Source organism: Colletotrichum phormii (assembly GCF_030913505.1).
Source record: "Colletotrichum phormii strain CBS 102054 chromosome Unknown BDP81scaffold_16, whole genome shotgun sequence".
Lineage (NCBI taxonomy): Eukaryota > Fungi > Ascomycota > Sordariomycetes > Glomerellales > Glomerellaceae > Colletotrichum > Colletotrichum phormii.
The window spans coordinates 573,420-592,271 of NW_026851458.1; the positions used below are offsets into that span (position 1 = coordinate 573,420).

Sequence of the window (18,852 nt, forward strand, 5' to 3'; positions counted from 1 at the left end):
CGAGTCGTTCCACAAGGATGTTTATTGACAACGGGCCGAGCAGGGGAGAGCATCAGGTGGAGAAGAGATCGTCAACGACTATCCCTGCATTAGACCACAAAATGTCCTTCCTTGTCGAGAAGGTGAGAAATCCATCTCGAATTATTGGCCGAGGATTGAGGGGTTATATTCTCCGCGGGACTCCACACACGTGGTCACTCTTGGCATCGCCTCTGGGCGAAAGCTTGTGTCTTGACAGATGTTTCTTGCTCCCCACACCCTTCTTCGACTTCGATGCCGACTATTGCTCCACTTGAAGAAACATTTGGGTATCACGGCATTTCTCAACCGACCTTTTGGTTGTGTTGTGGCTGTGCCGTATCGTCCACTTAGAAGCGCAGAAACGGCGCGTGGACAGGAGCGATTATGAATTGGAGACTTAGTCGTGTGAGGGGCAAAATGCAGTCCATCCTGTGCCGGTGTATCATTGCCGGGGTTCTCCTCCCGTCTCTCTGCAATTTGAGCTTCCAAAGGTTGAATCTCCAAGCTCTGTGCTTCGATCCCCGGAATTCAATGTGAATATCTCGAATTGTCATATGCTTCACTCAGTTAACGCATACCTACTTTACTTGTCCTCACAGCCTTAATCCAGTCCGACGAGTCCCCTTCAGACTGTCGGATGTTGGGCCGAATCGCCAAGACACTCTCCAACTACGAAATACAGACACACATCTAAGCAATGGTCTCTCCAAAGCTTTCTCGCTTCCTATCAGACTTCACACTCGGCTTCTCAGATGGCCTCACCGTGCCATTCGCCCTGACAGCCGGCCTGAGCTCACTCGGCCGTAGCGAGACAGTCATCTATGCCGGCCTTGCGGAGCTATGTGCGGGATGTATCAGCATGGGGATTGGAGGTTACCTGGCAGCGCGAGACTCTTCACACGATGACTCTCGGAGGGTGCAGCCGCCGCCGGTAGATGAGGAGGAACAGGGCATGTTGTCATCGGCAGGAAGACGCAGCGAGGATGAGATCGACGACGACAAGCGCCGCGCGGACGAAAAAGTAGATGAAGAGGAAGCAGTGCTCCGGTATTTACAACCACTAGGCTTACCCGAGACGACTGTTGCGATGGTAGTCGAAGCCGTGAGATCTCAATCGGGAGGATTTAGCTGGGCTTCAGAGAGAATCAGGGGCGCGCAAGCTAGCCGACCGGGAGCATTCATCGAAAATGACGCGGTCGAATCAAGTCGCCTGCCAGTATCACCGATCTTTTCGGGCCTGTCCATCTCCCTCGGGTATCTCTGCGGCGGGCTGATGCCTCTGCTGCCGTACTTCTTCGCCTCAAGCGTGGGTCGCGGGCTTCTGTGGAGCATTGCCGTCTGTCTCATCGCCCTGTTCGCCTTTGGAGCCGGAAAAGGCTGGTTGTTGGGAGATGGGAAGACATCACGCATACGATGCATGTGGGAGGGCTTCCAGATGATGTTGTTTGGTTGTTGTGCCGCGGGAGCTGCGGTGTTGTGTGTACGGCTGGTCGATCAGAAGTGGACGTGAGGTGGCATATCGAGAAAAGAGAGATAGGTATCCCATCGGGTGCTGATGGACCTCATTTTTGCCAAGACTCAATCGCCCCACTATTTACCCATTTTTTCACCGCGTTGAAAGGGGTACTTGACGGTACGTCATTTATCCCTATGCTCTTTTACCTATTATTGCCACTATTACTACCATTTCAATTACTGCTGCGATGTCTTCTAGTGATTCTGATGCTTCTAATGCTTCTATTACTTCTGTACGCAGTTGTATAGTAGTTGAGATCCTTCCCGAAGACCTTACTGCGGTCTGCAATCCAGACTGTACGCCAGAGCGCTGTGACGCAGCAACAGTCCGGCCCCACGAACCTCCTGCTACCGAGCATGGTCTTCCGGGCTCCTTCCGGCCGTTTGACGTGCCGACCCGGGCCCGAGAGGTACGGCAGCTGCCGGCAAACCCGCTGGACTTCTTCCTACCAATGGCGGCAGCTGCTTGCAGCCCAGCTTATTCAACAGTTTGGACCATCAGCAGGTGGGCGAAGACTTTCACGACCTAGGCCGGCTACAGATAAAAGAAATACCTCTATTCCATGGGAACACCATAGGAAGGGATCAAGAAAGGCTTGTTCACCTTGCTCTTATTGTGGTAGTAGGAAGGTAGTACGGCAGCCTTTAGGTGAGGTATCTAGGAATAACCTCACTCGGCAGCAGCAGCGGAAAAAAACTCGGAAGGGCTGCTTAGACTGTGACGTACCATTATGTATTGATAGAGATTGCTGGTACCTCTGGCATACCCAGAATCTATAGAGATTAGAGGTACTGGAAATCGATTGGTTAACTTAAAGATTTTCCACGCCCTTATTGGCTCTACCCCGCTTTTGGCAAAAATGAGGTCCATCAGCACCCGATGGGATAGGCTTACCTACATTCGTCAGCAATGAGGTGGTCAAGCATGCAAAGTCCTGTTAAAGATACTGATTAGAAGCTGTGTCACTGTGGTCAAGCCTTATCTTGAAGTCATTATTGGGTAATCAGGGCATCTGCGCAATCCGAGGTAGAAAAGATGCCTTCCTCTTTCCGCTGGGAGGAATTTGGCCCGTCTGGAGACTTCTCTTTGGCCAAAGAGGCGGCGAGGGGTGATTAGTGAACACAGAACAATGGCGGGGCTGACGGCTGCGGTGTGGACTGATCACTAAACTCTAGGGATGAGCGGTGCCATAGTGCAGCTTACCAATTCTGACAGTTAACCCTTCCTAACTGTACTCTGTTGAACTCCTGAGCATCTACTCTGAGATATTTGAAAAAAGACTTGTAGCTAAGAAAGCGAGTTCCTTGACAAGACAAGGTGAACAGGTGCGGTATTGTCGGATGAACTCACCATGTCATGAGGAAGTCAAACAGAGATGGCTATCAACACACCAGCTATAAGGAATTCGAAAAATCAGATATTTAGGTTGAATGTTGAAGGTTCAGCATCAGCCATGATCAGCTTTATCAATCGCCTCGGATGAAACCCTTTCGAAGTAGTAAGTGCTACCATACGGTTTTTAGATGCAATCTTGAATCGGAACGGGTGGTATTGGTGCTTTTTGTCTGCATTTGAGTAGCCCGAGGTCTCATTGAGCTTCTGGATATTTCTAGGATAAGTGCTCAAGACCAACTCACGGCACTTTATGTGTTTGAACGGTTTGTTTACATTGTTAATGATGGGTTGAAAGCACTTTGCTCAAGTTATTATACCTGATCGCGAGTGCTAATAAGTTACAGTTTCCTATCATAACGAATCAACTAATTCTCTACATTACCTATTTACATATACGGTAGACAAACGTAAAGAATTCATTAGTCTCTGCGTTCGTAAGTTCATCATCATTGCCAACGTTCTTGAAACTGGTAGAAATAAGATATAGACTTAACCTGCCCATGTATCTTACCGGTCTGCATGTCATACCGGCTCTGATAATCTGCAATTGATGAATACTAAGTACTATCCGCAAACTGAATGCGCTTATTGCCTTGGCCTATAATTGAACATCACGATTCTATCCAGCTTATCTTTAACGACAGAGCCTAGAGATTGCCTTGAGTTCTCCTCTCAAGTCTTCGTTAGACCCCCACAGAACGCCTCACTATTTGCCCAACGACTGATCGACTTGTCACAAAACTCAAGCTCGCGAAGCTCGAAACAAATGCAAAGTCGTTGAATGAGCAGCATCAATAATAAATAATCAAACTTGCACTCAGAATAGTTTTACGCTTTGTAATAATATGAGTGAGCCCGCATATTTAGCGGTGCAGACTACTAATCCCGATCCCATACTTAGCTCTTAGTCGCGATTTCAGATTAGTGAACAACACATTCGCCCAGACTTTTGATACTGCGACAGGAACTCTGCCGTTCCCAAAACTGCAGTCCATCCGAACTTTGATTATCAATCTGTTCAGACGCTATGCTCGGCCCCGAAACTGGATGCAGTATCCCAGGAGTGGTGTTCTGCAACATTTCGATTCTCTTCGAAGATGGGCTACTCCGCAAGGCGTGCGAGCACGAGATGTGATGTTGCATTTGTCAGGTCATTAGAAAGTATGAACGTGCCAACTTGAATCTAATGAAGTTATTTAAGATGTCTTCTCCGGCCTGGTTCTGCTTTTTGGGTGAATCCTCATCACATCTCAACTTCATCAACAGACTTCATCACAATAGCAGCAAACTCAATTACAACCACTCCACCTCTCCTCAGATAAACACAATACCCAAAATGTCTTCCGGACTCACTTACCTCATAACCGGCGCCAACCGCGGAATCGGAAAGGGCTTCACCACCCTCCTCCTTCAGCGCCCCTCAACAACAATCATCGTCGGCGTCCGCGACCCAGCCGCCGCAGCCTCCAAGGCCCTCTACGACCTCCCCAAGACCGAAGGCTCCAAGATCATCGTCGTCAAGATCGACTCCTCAGTCGAATCCGACCCCGCCGCCGCCGTAGCAACAATTCAAAAGGAGCACGGCATCACCGCTCTCGACATCGTCATCGCCAACGCCGGCATCTCCCACACCTCGACCGACATCGCCGCCACCTCCACCAAGGTCGCCCTGGACCACTTCGCCGTCAACTCGGTCGCGCCTCTCGTCCTCTTCGGCGCCACGAAGCCCCTGCTCAAGGAGAGCAAGTCCAAGAACCCCATCTTTGTCGCAATCTCCTCCGCTATTGGCAGTAACGGCCTCGCCGAGACGATTTTCCAGATCCCCAGCCCCGCGAGCCCGTACGGCGCGTCAAAGGCTGCGCTCAACTGGTTCGTGCGCAGGCTGCACTTTGAGGAGCCGTGGTTGACTGCCTTTGTCTTCCACCCTGGTCTGGTCGAGACGGATATGGCTGCTGGCTTGGCGGCCAAGGCTGGTGCCGACCTCAGTGCTTTCGGTGCCATTCCCGTGAAGAAGAGTGTGGATGATATGGTTGCTACCATTGACAAGGCCACCCGGGAGATTAGCGGCTCGTTCAAGAACCACGATGGCACTGAGCTGCCCTGGTAAACGTAGCCGCGTTACGAAAAGTCTCGGGCTCTTCAGGGGGAGAGACTGGTTACATGTAGCGCATTAGATACGTATATTGATAGAAATGTCTCTAGCTTGTCAATTTTATAGATTATTGAAACCTGATTGATTCACGCTTGCCGTTACTGCGAAGCTTGTGAAGCCTTGAGGTGGGTGACATTGAAGATATTCTGCCGCTCAGCTCCATGTGACCATGTCCCGTATCTAATACATAACAATGCGGACGATAGTTAGCTGTTGATGATAAACTCGAAATCTGAGTCTTCGTCTGGGTGGTTGCCCGGATCTGAGAACCCTGAGACTCAAAACACGGACCTGGTGAGCCTCCGCCATGTCTTCTTTAGTTTCGTGCTATGTTTGAGCCCAGGTGTCTTAGTGGGAAAATCTTCTGTTTCTCCACCGGTCTCTCTGTGTGAATTACTTTACTAATACACCTTCAAACCCCCGTGGTCAGAAACAAAGCACTCAGCATTGGAAAAGTTGGTGGTGATGTGACAGGGGAAACGTAAGTTATAGATTTATATGTAAGGTACATGTAGGCAGGGGCCGGCATGTGGTTCTGTCACCCACCTACCCTCTACTTCAGGGTGCTTGTTGGTTGTGTCTGGGTTGTGAAGTAGAGCAGACTTGATTTCAACTTGTACTCAATTAGATCTTGTGCTACTATCTCCTCAAAAATCTCACACCATCTAAGGAGACATGATGCGAAGTTGCCCCTGAGTGCACCCCAAAGCCAGATGGCCCTCCTTACAGAGGCCGTGCAGAGCGGCGTCTGTACTTGCCCTTGGAGGCGTAGAATGTATCAACCCAAGCCTTCATCTGATCGACCTCAGCGGTAATAACCTCCTGCATATCCTCATTGACAGCGCCATTTCTGACGAGCAAATCGTTGCAGTGGCGGGATCCCGGGATGAGGTGGACCGGAGCACCGGGGCGGGACTGGAGCGGGCCGCCGGGACGGAGCTCGCTGGACACGGAGGCAGAGCGCCAAGGGTCGAACTCGCTATGGAAACGTCAGTCAGGCTGTTTTTCTTCTTCTCAATACGGGGTGCGATTCAATGACCTACCCGTTGGACCACATTAGGCGGGTGGTGTTGGTGAAGAACCAGCCGTCCGTCGCCTTGTTCAGATCCGCCGCTGTCTTGCCTTCGTTGGAGGCGTAGGTGAACTCGCCTTGCTTGGGGAAGAAGAGGTCGCATTGGCCTTGGTAGTACTCTGGAGTGACGTAGCGCGAGACGATGGAGGGACGATCCTTGGGAGCACCACTATTCACAGTCAGTCATCAAGCTTCTTTCTCATTTTCACTGGATTCACTGCGCTATGAACTTACGTCTGCCAGTAGAAGAAGGGCTCGTTGCACGTCATCCAGTACCATGTCCGACCGAACGGGTTCTCGGCGCTCCAGTCGGTGTAGATAGGGCTCGTGGCGTTGAAGCTGTCGAAGCAGGCGACGTTAAGGGGGTCGGACCATTCCTCGATGCCGTAGGATGCGCAGGCTACATTAGGTTAGTCACTGACAAGACATATACAGCTCATGGGATCGAAGACTTACTTCCTGGGAGGTAGTTTGTGCTCCACCAGTTGGCGTAGTTGTTCAAAGCCTTTGGGAGACCGACGCCATCGGCGCTGTAGGTCGCGTTGGGTGCCGAGAAGTTGCCAATGGCGCCTTGAATGGTATCGCACATTTCGTAAAAGGCAGAGTATCCCGAGTACAGCTGAATAGACTGCCAGTAACCAAGGGGTCCGATCAGGGCACTGTGTCATGTAAGAATCATACCCACTACAAGCAACCACGGCTTCAACTTACGAGGCAAAGTCTTCCTTGTGAGCAAGATCCTGGAGGCCAAACTTCTTCTTCAGGGAGTAGATCTCGTCATCACTGCTGGTGAGCAAGACGTTGTCGACGTGGTCGACGATCCGCTCAAAGTCACGACTGCAGTTCTTGGGCATGCCATTCTGAATGGGCAAGAAGTATCCCCAGTAGTCGTATGTCGCCTCAACGGGACCGCTGCTGGAGTGGTAGGCCCAGAAGGTTCCCGGAGCGAGCTTCGCGATGGCTGCGGCCAGGACACCAGAGTATGATCCGCCGGTGTACACCCAGGGCTATGGCCTGTCAGTCTTGTCGGCTCTCTGGGCAGGAGCCAGGTGTTGGTACTCACAGCTTGGGGAGCATTGCTGCTGCTGTTCGTGTCGAAAGGCAGCTGGACGTTGCGGGCGAGTCTGGCAAAGTCGAGGACGGCGTTTGTCATGGTGTGCTGCTGGAGGTTCTTGGTATCCTGGAGCGCGTACGGCAGGGAGGTTCCCCAGTTACGGTCTGGACATTGTCAGTCTTTTGAGCTCGGGTAGAGTACCTTATGAATGGCAGGTTCCATACGCTCAACCATAACGACGGCACCGCCAATTGCCTTAGCAATAGCTCCTGTAATGGCCCGATCCGTGAGATATCCGGTGTACGGGGCAGCCTCTGATTCTCCAGGCGTGAAAAACACCACCTAAAATCCATTGGTTAGTTTGATGGCTACAGCATTCGGCGAGACAAGTAGTACCGGAGAACCAGGTCCCGCCCAGTAGGTAGAGTTCCACCAGTATCTCTGCTGGAAGGTCCCAAGTGACGGGTCATTGTGGTCGATGAGCTGCTCGAAGAATCCGGCTTCTCTCTTGGAGAGGATTCCTTCCTCCTCATCTTCGGCCCTCAGAGGAGGCTGGATGGGCTGAAAGGCGAAGTGGGCCTGAGCCACCGCGAGGCAGCTGAGCAAGGCGAGTGAGACCTTCATGGTGACGGAGAGCCGAGGATCTCTAGAACGCAGAACGACTGGCTTGGCACGCTCGTCAACCAAGCAGGAACAGCAGCCCCATGATCACGGCGGGGGGAGCTGCATCTTTTAAGAGAATCGCTGAACAAGGGTCCAGGGCGCAGACCCCGTATCTCACGGTAACACGAGGCGATGATCGGGGCCGCTTAAGCAGCGTGATATGCAACGGCCCATACGTTTACATTGTCGACATTCACATCATTGCAACATTTGACAGGAACAAGCTTTCCAGATGTTGGCGGTAGAGGTGCTAGCCCCGGTGCGATCCCGGCATCGCACGGGGCCCAAGGGCCAAATGCGACGAGGTCCCCATGATGAGACCGGGGGTTTGACGACGGCTTTACGGTGTCTGATAGGCATTTGCAGGCGATGAGAAGTTCGTTGCGTGGGCCGATAGGTTAGCCGGAAGCGGAAGGTGAGCGTTGGGAGATGGCGATGGCCCCAGGTCAAGTGGCACGTATCGGCAGCGCGGCAGGAACTATTGTCCCGGTCCAAGGGCCGACCTGCGACAACGGGAAGGTGTTTTGGCGAATTCATAGGAGTTGGTTGTGAGTGATCGGCTCTTGTGCAGAAAAGTCTCGGATGCTAGGCCCCTCAGCTCGGCTTAAGAGAACTTCATCTTTACCTTTGTGTTGGTAGAGACGCCTGGCCATTCGCAAGTACTTGAGGGCAAGAAACACCGCACAGATTCCATTGATAATGAGCTGAAATGGTTAGATAGACTGAAGTCCGTTGCCGACGATCGACCCATGGAATGCTACGTTGCTGCAGGCGGGCTTGAAGGGTTGCCTCCACCACCACCCCACGGACGATATTGCTTGGGTACCTCGCCATTCACCACACAACTTATCAGTGAATCAGGGGATTGGAGATTACCAGATAGAAAGACTATCGCGTCCGGGAAGTGGGTATGCTTGGTGTGTTATGTTGTTGGCTACCTTGAGACTGAGTACCTTACATGAAGAGGGCGTAAGAGTGGTCGAATTTAAGGTATAAGCACATACAACTTACAGTTTGTAAAGACGTCCAGCAATTTCAAACTCCGTGTAAAGTGCTCTGTAGTGTGCTCTGTAGTGTATTAGAGTTCAAGTTCGTATAGACAAGAGGACTAAAAAGGAGCCCTTTCTGACTCTGGCGCGACCGTGCTGGTAGGGACCCCACTCGACCAATCATATCCCCCAAAAGGTAATCAAACGTTTTCCAGCCTCACAATCCAGGCCGCAAGGAAATTAACCGTCGGAAGCTCCACAGTCCAATCCAAAGCTCCGACGACATTTCAAGATCCAGAATCCCAATTGACCATCGACGATAGCCTCATTCGCCCATTACAGACCCCAATTGTCGTCACAATGGCCGGAGACTCAGCACCAAGGGGTCCGTATCCCCGTATCTCCCATCATGCTATCCACCCATCCGCAATGGCTGACATCCCTCTACAGAAGCGACCCGCGAGGAGATGCGGGAGGCGAAGCTCCCCCTCCCCTACCGCGACAGCTGCGCCGGCCTCCTCATCCCCCTCAACCGCTGCCGTGTCGACACTTGGTACCTCCCGTGGAAGTGCAATGTTCGTCTCCCTCGTCCTTACCATCCGCCACTATCCTCTCGACCTCAGAGCCGCCCCGTCCGATCAATCCGAGAACATACTTTGTCGCTAACCCAGAATCCAATGGAAACAGGACGAGCGCCACAGCTACGAGAAGTGCCAGTACGACGAGTTCAAGAAGCGTGTCGCCAAGATGAACGAGCTCCGCGCGGAGAAGGGAACGAGAAGCAACTAGAGCGGTGGCAGCCGGGACGAGACGAACGAAACGAGCCTGCGACGGCGAGCGTCTGTGTACATAACCTGTTATTTGAGGACCAGGTGGGCCAGAAAAGGGCAGCATGGGGTTGGTCTTGCCGCGAGGGTCTTAGATCGAGCCGAATTCACGTCTTTTTTGCGATTCCAATACGGCCCGATGATGAGGATGTTTGAGGGACGAATTTGGCAAGGAATGCTTCCCTTGCGAAGAGGACACATCGCGAGAGACCGAGATCTTGAAGTACGGAAGTGAGAGAGACGACTGTGGCCATGTACTCTCGCAGCGGGAGATTGACGAGACCAAGCTACAGGCGGATGTTTAGCGAGACTATGTGGGCATGCAGGTTGTTATCCGAAGACAATGCCAAAAACTGGCCTTTCAAGCCCGGATGGCCGGTCGACGACAACGACATTGTGGTAAAACTAAGCTTTTTGAATCGATTGCGCTAAATTCCAAGACTCTACAGTGGCTCGCCCGGATGTATCAAGACGCCTTTACCCGATCCAAAAAGTCCAACAGTCGCTTTTTGAGCACAACACCCAGCACCCTGGACGTCTCGGGCTCGACAATGATGATGTACCTCGGGCCCAGCTTCCCGAATATCTCCAAAACGTGCTCCATGGGGGCCTCGGCGCAGGCTGTGAGTGGCGTTCGATCAACTAAATCAGGCATGATGCCAGTTCGCAAATCGATTTCCTCCGCTTCGCCGCCATTCAGCACCGCATACTCTACTTCTGCCTCGGGCAAATAGCCAAACAACAGTCCGGCATCATTGACAAGAACTAGGCCCGCATCCATGAGCCCCCTGGCCTTCAGCTTCCGCAACTTCTCCGAGAGCACATCCCTGCGGACACGATACTCGCTGGTTACCCGCAGAGTGATCTCCTCCATCGTCCTGGCCGGGGGAACCAACTCACGGGCGGTCGCTTCACGTTTCCGCACCACCTCGTGGGCTTGCTCCGCATCGAGGAAGGGATGGCCCAGTAGGTGTTGTGAAAGGTCGTACACGGATTCTCCCGAGATCGCGTCCGCCACCCATTTGGCCGCAAGGATGGCGCACATAAAGGCGGGCACGTACGTCACCTCCCCAGTCAGCTCGAACATGATGACGGCCAAGCTCACAGTCATCCTGCTCACGCCTGCGAGGAAAGCCGCCGCGCCGACCATTGCGAAAATTCCGGGCGAGATCCCACCGACGAACTGACCTACCAATCGTCCGAAAAGAGCGCCGCCATCAAGCGCGGGGATGATGATGCCAGAGGGCACTTTACACCCAAAAGTGATGATGGTAAGAAGCAACTTGATAACCGTGCCGCCTGCCAACCGCAGCATGTACGCTGTCTTGTCATTGCTCCTCTCCTGCTGACATATCCAGTTGCCGTTTGGCTCCTTACAGTCAACAAGTAGCCTCAAGAGTGCCACGTCGCCCGTGTCGCGGATGAGCACGTTTGGGTACTGCAGCAGAGCGGTGGCCAAGACAACACAGCACAACTCAAGCACGGGATGCTTCTTGACGATGTGGTATCTGCGGAAACGATGGGACCAAAGAAAGTTGGCCTTGCAGAACACTCCGCCGAATACACCGCCAAAGACACCCAGCATCACAAACACCAGGTAGTGCACCGGGTCATAGTCGACTCCATAGCTCGTCTCGAAGAGCACCAGCTTCCCGGTCCCCGTGGGATTCAGTGCCTTGAGAGCAATGGCTGCGATGAGCGAGCAGAGGAAAGCGCGCCATAAGACGCGTCGTGGGAAGTACGTGCTGATTTCCTAATTGATGGTTTTTGTCAATATCATCAACCCCAGTCCGATTGGAACCACGAGACCAGATGCATCAAAATATGAAAAGACATACCTCGTAGCTGAACAGCACACCGCCAATCGGCGCACCAAAAGCGACGGACAGGCCGGAAGAGCACGCCACGCTCAGCATCTCCCGCATCTTGCGTGGGTTGTCCCTGTACTTGGGGAACTGGTTGGCCACCAGCCACCCGACGCATGTCGAGATGTGGACAAAGGGGCCCTCTTTGCCGAGGCACATGCCCGTTGACACGGCAAAGGTCGCGCCCACCGCTTTTACCACCAGGACCTTGAAGTCTAGGAAACGAGGGATCACGAAGCCCGATAGAATCGTCTTGATCTCGGGGATGCCGCTGCCGGCGGCCATGTACATCGTCTTACCTTCCGTCATGGCACCTGCTGTCACGGCACCATCGGCGTCGACGGCTGGCAGGGAGGCTTTGGTGGTCATGGTGACATTTCCCGCGACGATGCCAAAGAGGAGGGCACACAGAACGTAGACCGCATAGCTAGCAGCATACCCCCCTCCATCGCGCTCATCGACCCATGTTTTCCACGCATCGCAAACCTCCGTCTCAGACACCCCCCAACAACATCGCCCACGGTCCAGAAGAACATTCGTCCTGCAGTGCCCCTCCTTCCAATCGCTCACCGTCGCCACGGAGACGTCGACGACGAAAGCGACGAGGGCCGTGAGCGCGCCAATGACCGCGGCGGCGATCCAGCCCTGGCACTGGTCGAACCAGCGCGCTGCGGTGCCGCGGATGCCAGGGCGTGCGCGGAGACGACGGGCGCGGGAGGAGTCTTTTGTTAGATCGCGGAGCCAGTCTATGGTGGTGTAGTCGTTGTAGGGGAGGCGGTCGCCTAGAGGAAGGGATTGGCCTAGGGCTTGGTCTGCTTTGGAGAGGGAGGGTTGGTGGGATGGTGTTGGGAGGAGGGCGGTGGTTTCGTTGGGTTCACTTTCGTCTGCGGCCATGTTGTCGTTGGTGGTGTTTGTTGTAGTCCTATCTACGATGCGGGTGTACGTCAAGGGTACCGTCAGGAAGGTGAGAAGTCATCGGCATTTCAATATTTGGATTCTCAGGTTTAAGGGGGCATTATTACTCTAGATATGAATATTTCTACGAAACGCCAATTTTCATCCATATCTCAGTCTTCCAGTAGAGATCCTGCTAGAGTCGTCTCGGTCCTGAAGCCCGCGGAGAAGCAGATCGGCGCGAATGCACATGGTCGAAAGTCTGATGGAGATAAGATTGTGCGGTAGATAAGGTCTTGCTTGGTGGTCTGGCCTCGTTAGCTCGCCCTTCCCGTTTCCCCAAACTCCAAGCCCGGCTTTCACCCCAGTTGCCGGAGATCTCCAAATGTGGCGAGGGCGAGTGCTGTGTGTCGTCTCCGCGGGGTGAGCTTCACGTAGCAATCCCAAATCTCTCGAAAAGTTCTCCCTGTTCACTTGAGGTAAAGTTGGCGGAGTTGACGAATGCGAACGGTGACTGCTAGCTGTGGTTTTTGATATTTTTTCTTGGGCTGTTGTATCCTATATACAATAAACAAAGGAACGGGACGCCATGCGAATGGGGGTATCTGTTCTAAATGTCAAACGAAACAGAGAAGAAAACCAGAAAAATATGCGTATTAAGATGAGAAATGAAATAATGCCAATCTTGAAAAGGGGGCAAAAAAAAATGAGTGTAAAGTGCCGATAGCTCCAAATCTCTCTCCCTTCCCCCCCCCCACCCCCCCCAAAAAAAAAACTCCAAAGCAATGAACGAGAACCAAACGCCTTCCAGTGCCAGCACCGTTGGGACAGATGTAAACTCCACAAGACCTGATTTTACACAAGGGGGGGGTTTGCGTCTTTTTTCACGCCTATTCCTATTGTCTCTCATTGGACAAAAACGTATGATGCTCCTCCTTGCGGGAAGCTCAGCAAGCAACCTTGACCATCGGCTCCCAAGGCCGCGCCGTGTTCCAAAGATACGTCTCTGGCGGTGCCCCGTCGTCCGAGGTGAGCAGGTACTTCACATACGCGGGCGGCACGACGGAAGGGATGGGCGGGAGGATATCCATCTTGTCCTCGTCGGCGACGTCGTCTACCATTTCGTCGTCTGACATGTCGTAGTCGAAGTCGTAGTCGCAGTCGTAGTCGAGGTCGAAGCCGAGGTCAAAGTTGAAGTTGTAGTAAAAGTCGCAGACGTCCTTTTCGTCGCGGCGGACGAGGTGGTCTTCTTTTTGCGAGTGTGAGGAGGAAGAGTGGGAGTGGGAATGGGAGGCGAGGATGGAGGCTAGGATGCTGGCGTCAAGGTCTGGTGTCTTTTCCTCTACTGCTGCTGCCGCTGCCGCTGCTGCCTCTGCGACCATGCTGGCGCTTTCGAGGCTTGACATGAAGGTCTCGACGTTCTTGGCGTAGATCTCCGGCCGGAGGACGTGCGCTTCGTTGATGATGATTTGGAAGCGCACGGTTTGGATGTCGATTACGACGCGGTCGACCATGGAGGGGAAGCCATAGGTGCTGCCTGCGCTGAGGACCCAGGACTCGCGGGTGCGGTCGCCGGTGCTGGCGTCGTCGTACCAGACGGCTGTGCCGGTCTGCGAGGTGTCGATGAGAACGAGGCGGTGGGAGGCGTCGAAGGTGATGTGGCAGTGGGCCGGGGCGATGCCCGGGAGGGAAGGGAGGAGGATGTCTGCGAGAGAGGGGTCGGTGCCGAGGATGAAGCCTGGGTTGGATTTGGGTGGTGATGTGAAGGTTAGAGAGAGGGCTGGGCGGGGTTTGGTGGGCGATGCTTCGAGGGAGGAGGATTTGGTGAGGAGGGAGGGATCGATCGTTGGTGTGGTGGGCGGGAGCTGGTTTGGGTTTGGTGTTTGGATGATGGGTTCGTAGGAAGAGGGGATCGTGGAGACGATTCGGGATGCGTTTTGGGGCATGCGAATTGTTTCGAGGGCTGGTTGGTTTGTGGAGGATGGGAGCAGCCAGGCGATTACGTTGGAGGATTCCATTTTTGCGGGTTGCTTGTGAATTTTTTGTTTTATGGTTGTGGTGACGGTTAAAGATTGTAAGAGGTAGTTAAGTTCAGTCGATAAAGTGAAGCTGGTGTTTGTCGAGTAAGACAACGAAAGTGTGAGATGAAGTATTATTGAATGAAGGTTGGGCGATGAGATGAGTAAGATGCTCTATTACTTTAGTGACCTTGAAAGTAGCCGGTATTATCGAGGTCCTCGAAATGAGTGGTGTAGTATTTGTCAGATGAGCTGCAGATTCTTGTTTTTTGAGATACAAGAAGAAAAAAAGCAGTGAGACGAAGAAGTCACTTGATCCTCTTATATCACGAGAGAGAGAGAGAGAGAGAGAGAGAGTGTGTGTGTGTGTGTGTGTGGTTGTGTGAGGGACCTGCCAGTTGGCGATGTTTTCGTATCCCGGCTGCATGGAGCACTCCACTGGACGAGGGCGGCGTGTTGGCCACAACAAGAAACAAGAAACAATGAGGCCTCGACGAACCGCTAGGCCATCGCATTAGTCTGGGTGGATCACTTGAACCGCAAATCCGAAAGTAAACAAAAGAAGGGGGTGAAGAGAAGCCTCATAGCCTGGAGGTGGTCGACATCCCATGAGATGCCTGGTATCTGGCATGGGAGGGACTGAAACGGGATGAGGGACTGGAGACTCGGGAGGAGGCGACAAGTGGTTGCAGCAGGGACGGGAGGGTGTAAGCCAATGGTACCCGCGCCACCCGCACGGGCTTGGTGGACATGGCATCTCAAATCGGTGATGGGACAAGCTGGATTGAGACGGGAAGAGACGAGAAACGAAACGGGGTTGCATGGGGTGATGATGGGGGCTGCTGCGGATGTGACTCACGTTTGACAGCACATCCAGAAACGCGAACCACCAATGCAAGTGGCCTGTCGAGATTTTTTGGTTCGATGCGCGTTCGCGTTGGTTGTCTCGGCAAGGAGCGTTAGCAGGATGCGGTGAGTTTATTGGTTCGGCAACTTGGCCAATCCGCGCCTACTCCAGCAAGACTATGGTGATTTTTTTTTCGAAGAAAACAAAAGACATGTAGCTAAGTCAGACAGAGCTCTGAGATATTGGAAAGTCATCAGTGAAACTCATCTTGGTAAAGGTGGCCACACTCCTGCCGAGATCTAGGTGCTTGGTACCTACCTTAGGAAATGCCATTAAAGAAGGACCTTCGAAGAACAGTTGAAGGAGCGAAAGAAAACAGTGCGGGCCAATCAAACAACACGCATCTCAGAGGTCAAGTCTGAATTTGATGACACCCTCAGATTCTGTTTCGACCACCACGAATAACACTATCACGGCTCTTTATTGCTGGTCCTCTCGATGGGTCCTCTGCGTAATGTATCTTAGTTGGTTCAAGAGGATGTCTAACTAGGTATTACCCAGGATAGAGATGGTTGGAAACGTCATTGATTATGTGTTAACCGGCGGATTCCTCGTCACCAATTTCCAGATTCAACAAACCATCAGCACCAAGCTGCCCCCATACAAGGAAGATCATGAGAGGGACCAGGTGGGTGAAATCAGTCAACTATAGCAGATAAATGCCCTCAACTCGCCATGCAGCTGCGTTTAAAGTTGCGATGGCTACCAGGGATGGGGCCGGGATAGACAAGAGACGCAGATGCAGGAACCCGCGACGTCCCGGAAAATAGGATATCGGATGGGAATCTTTGTACTCGCACTCTAATGGCCTTTCGGGCATGTTAGACGTGACGCATCCTAGTTGACGAGCTCAGGTCGGAGCCGACGACGGGTGGTTCGTTGGTTATGAAGAGCTTGGTCTGAGGCACCGCGCGGTTGATTTTTAATGCTGACGCAGACATCCTGGGCTTTGGCGGGAGCGGAGCATTTTATTGGTCCATCTTTCAGGATGCTGAGTCTGTTACATTTCAACAATGGAAGGGCGAAGGCAGAATGGAGATATGTGAAGGACTATATTTCATTTTGTAGAAGAAGGTAACAAGACATGTCGAGAAGTATTGACCAGTAGTGACTTGCTTAGGGCACTGCTGGACTTTAGGGCAAAAAGCACATTCGACAAAGAGGTCCTATCCATACTTGGATTTACCAATACCAGGATTTGATGATGTAATCAGGAGAGCTCCACAGGATGCGTGCAAAACGCTCAGCGCGGAAAAGAGCCGACCCCGCTAAAGAACCCCTGAAATCCAAGTTGGAGACGCTGAAGTGGGCTGGAATCTGATTTTCTGACCTAAGCAAGGAGGAGAGCACCAACACCCCGAACTCTCCGCGCGCGCGCGCGCGCCCACCCCACCTCCAGCTCAGGTCCATACCCGTCGGGTCGCTGGAACCTCGGCGAAGGGCTGCCCACTGGCTTAGGAACTTCCGCCGCCTGTGGAGGTTCTTAACCGACTCACACGCAGATTGCCATGGCAGGCCGCAGATGCACCCGTGCTGCCATCATCTTCCTGCATGACTAATTCACCAACAGCCAGCCACCACCACCACCACCGCATTTCACCACCCCTCGCCGTTCGGAGCGGAACCGGTCACCGATTTAATGTTCTTGCCGCTCACGCCGCTGTTCCGCCGTTGAATCTCTCTCCCGCTCTTGACATCTGGCTTCTTTCCAACCACTTTTGGAAGTACTTCATCCGCCATTATACCCTGTGGACGCATATACCCCATTGGAATTGGCTGTCTCACGTTCCAACACATTTTGGTACTCTGCACACCAATTCCCTCCCCCCACTTCCGCGACTTTCCATTACCAAAACCCCCGCCATGCCCGACTTCGAAGGCAAGCCAGACGGCGCGGGAGCGCCCAACGACTGGCGCGAAGACACTCACCAGCTCCCATCCTTCTACTCCCCGAAAACGAAGACAGTTGACGGCCCATCAAACCATGCCTCGGCCGCAGCGCACCCAGAGCCCGAACAATTGAGCCTCTCCGACCCCGCCGCCCCCGTCGCCGCCCCCGCAACAGCCGAAGACGACGCCGCATCAACAGCCTCGGCCACTCAGATCCCGCTACCTTCTCTCCTCTCGCCAGCCTTCACCCCGCCCGCGACGCCCGCGACGCCCGCGACGCCCGGCACATCGACGCCCCTCACAACCGAGGCGGCCCCGCGCGGCGTCCCCGTCGACAGCTCCGTCCCTTCAGGCGGCTGCGGCACCAAGCGCCCCCGCCTCCTCGAGACCTTACCGGAGGTACAGTGCATCGTGCGCGCGCGCATCCCCACCGTCAACGGCACCGAGATGTTCCTGCACTTGTATACCAACAACGTCGACAACAAGGAGCACCTGGCCATCGTCTTTGGACCCCACATCCGCAGCCAGTCGCTCGATGCGCCGCGGCCGGGCGAGACGGAGATGGACCGCATGATTCGCGGCGCGTATACGGGGCGTCTGTTCCCTGGACGCTCGACGAGCGGTATGCCCGGCGGCGTGGCGACGCCCGTCGGCGAAGAGCCGCCTTCGCTGCAGCGCGGGCCTGCGCTGGTGAGGATTCACTCCGAGTGTTACACGGGTGAGACGGCGTGGTCGGCGCGGTGCGACTGCGGCGAGCAGCTTGACGAGGCGGCGAGGCTGATGAGTTTACCCGGGAACACCAACGGCGGTATTATTATCTACCTGCGCCAGGAGGGCCGCGGTATCGGTCTGGGGGAGAAGTTGAAGGCGTATAACCTCCAGGACCTCGGCTCGGATACCGTTGAGGCGAACTTGTTGCTGCGTCACCCCGCGGATGCTCGGAGTTATGGCTTGGCGACGGCGATGCTGCAGGATCTCGGGCAGAGCGAGGTGCGCCTGCTTACGAACAACCCTGATAAGATAAGGGCGGTGGAGGGCCCGAATCGCGAGGTGAGGGTCACGGAGCGTGTTGCGATGGTGCCGCTTTCGTGGAAGGGCCGGGGTGGGTTCCGGAGCAATGAGGTTGAGGGGTACTTGAAGACAAAGGTATGTTTTGTTGCGTTCGGTTGTCTACGTGTTGCTGGAGCTGACTGAAATTTGCAGATTGAAAAGATGGGACATATGCTTGATATGGGCGGCATGCCCCATTGAGGAGCGATCTAAGGCAGTGCAAGGAATATCTAAAGCTGACATCTGGGAGCTGATGTTGAACGAAAGGAGGTGACGAACATGGTTGAGAATCATCAAGCATATGGTAGAAAAATGGCGTTCGGATTTGTTTTGACACGAATACCTGGGATATTGGCGTACTTGGCATACTTGTCCGCTGGGATCCCCGACGACTGGAAATGTTCATAGCATCGTTGGATAACTGGACTCATGGCAATTTATGGGAAAAGATCATTGAGGTGGCGGCTGGTTTTATCTGCATGCGACGTAGGCATCTGCCAGATACATATACTTCAGCTTGAGATATGTCTGCCCAAGGT

General features: G+C 53.5%; 8 protein-coding genes across 8 annotated transcripts; 5 read left to right on the forward strand and 3 right to left on the reverse strand.

Annotated features, from left to right (window-relative positions):
* Positions 1-316: 316 nt before the first annotated feature.
* BDP81DRAFT_433445 (Ccc1 family) lies at positions 317-1,743 on the forward strand. The gene has a single exon (XM_060590857.1). The coding sequence runs from the start codon at positions 719-721 to the stop codon at positions 1,529-1,531; it is 813 nt and encodes a 270-aa protein (XP_060442561.1). The 5' UTR covers positions 317-718; the 3' UTR covers positions 1,532-1,743.
* On the forward strand, positions 1,713-2,420 carry BDP81DRAFT_63755 (uncharacterized protein). The gene has a single exon (XM_060596090.1). The coding sequence runs from the start codon at positions 1,894-1,896 to the stop codon at positions 2,314-2,316; it is 423 nt and encodes a 140-aa protein (XP_060442562.1). The 5' UTR covers positions 1,713-1,893; the 3' UTR covers positions 2,317-2,420.
* A 1,744-nt stretch (positions 2,421-4,164) lies between these two features.
* On the forward strand, positions 4,165-5,039 carry BDP81DRAFT_379256 (short-chain dehydrogenase; the record flags this gene model as incomplete). Its single annotated transcript, XM_060586816.1, has 1 exon — positions 4,165-5,039. The coding sequence occupies exon 1, from the start codon at positions 4,269-4,271 to the stop codon at positions 5,037-5,039; it is 771 nt and encodes a 256-aa protein (XP_060442563.1). The 5' UTR covers positions 4,165-4,268.
* A 768-nt stretch (positions 5,040-5,807) lies between these two features.
* BDP81DRAFT_325307 (serine carboxypeptidase S28) lies at positions 5,808-7,834 on the reverse strand (the record flags this gene model as incomplete). Its single annotated transcript, XM_060584959.1, has 8 exons — positions 5,808-6,063; positions 6,128-6,325; positions 6,391-6,556; positions 6,613-6,815; positions 6,868-7,163; positions 7,220-7,374; positions 7,435-7,552; positions 7,607-7,834. The coding sequence occupies 8 exons, from the start codon at positions 7,832-7,834 to the stop codon at positions 5,808-5,810; spliced, it is 1,620 nt and encodes a 539-aa protein (XP_060442564.1).
* Positions 7,835-9,222: 1,388 nt separating this feature from the next.
* On the forward strand, positions 9,223-9,651 carry BDP81DRAFT_396678 (NADH-ubiquinone oxidoreductase B18 subunit; the record flags this gene model as incomplete). Its single annotated transcript, XM_060588220.1, has 3 exons — positions 9,223-9,247; positions 9,313-9,437; positions 9,550-9,651. 3 exons carry the CDS (start codon positions 9,223-9,225, stop codon positions 9,649-9,651), a joined length of 252 nt encoding a protein of 83 aa, XP_060442565.1.
* A 305-nt stretch (positions 9,652-9,956) lies between these two features.
* On the reverse strand, positions 9,957-12,448 carry BDP81DRAFT_494319 (voltage gated chloride channel; the record flags this gene model as incomplete). The annotated part of the gene is made up of 3 exons (XM_060595382.1): positions 9,957-11,442; positions 11,528-12,336; positions 12,433-12,448. The coding sequence occupies 3 exons, from the start codon at positions 12,446-12,448 to the stop codon at positions 10,156-10,158; spliced, it is 2,112 nt and encodes a 703-aa protein (XP_060442566.1). The 3' UTR covers positions 9,957-10,155.
* A 947-nt stretch (positions 12,449-13,395) lies between these two features.
* BDP81DRAFT_325431 (uncharacterized protein) lies at positions 13,396-14,466 on the reverse strand (the record flags this gene model as incomplete). Its single annotated transcript, XM_060584978.1, has 2 exons — positions 13,396-13,668; positions 13,795-14,466. The coding sequence occupies 2 exons, from the start codon at positions 14,464-14,466 to the stop codon at positions 13,396-13,398; spliced, it is 945 nt and encodes a 314-aa protein (XP_060442567.1).
* Positions 14,467-17,236: 2,770 nt separating this feature from the next.
* BDP81DRAFT_463077 (GTP cyclohydrolase II) lies at positions 17,237-18,514 on the forward strand (the record flags this gene model as incomplete). The annotated part of the gene is made up of 2 exons (XM_060593973.1): positions 17,237-18,409; positions 18,467-18,514. The coding sequence occupies 2 exons, from the start codon at positions 17,237-17,239 to the stop codon at positions 18,512-18,514; spliced, it is 1,221 nt and encodes a 406-aa protein (XP_060442568.1).
* Positions 18,515-18,852: the final 338 nt, after the last annotated feature.

Excerpts from the sequence above, each read along its gene's own strand:
- BDP81DRAFT_63755 (XM_060596090.1), top strand. The coding sequence starts at position 1,894 with ATGGTCTTCCGGGCTCCTTCCGGCCGTTTGACGTGCCGACCCGGGCCC.
- BDP81DRAFT_433445 (XM_060590857.1), top strand. The coding sequence starts at position 719 with ATGGTCTCTCCAAAGCTTTCTCGCTTCCTATCAGACTTCACACTCGGC.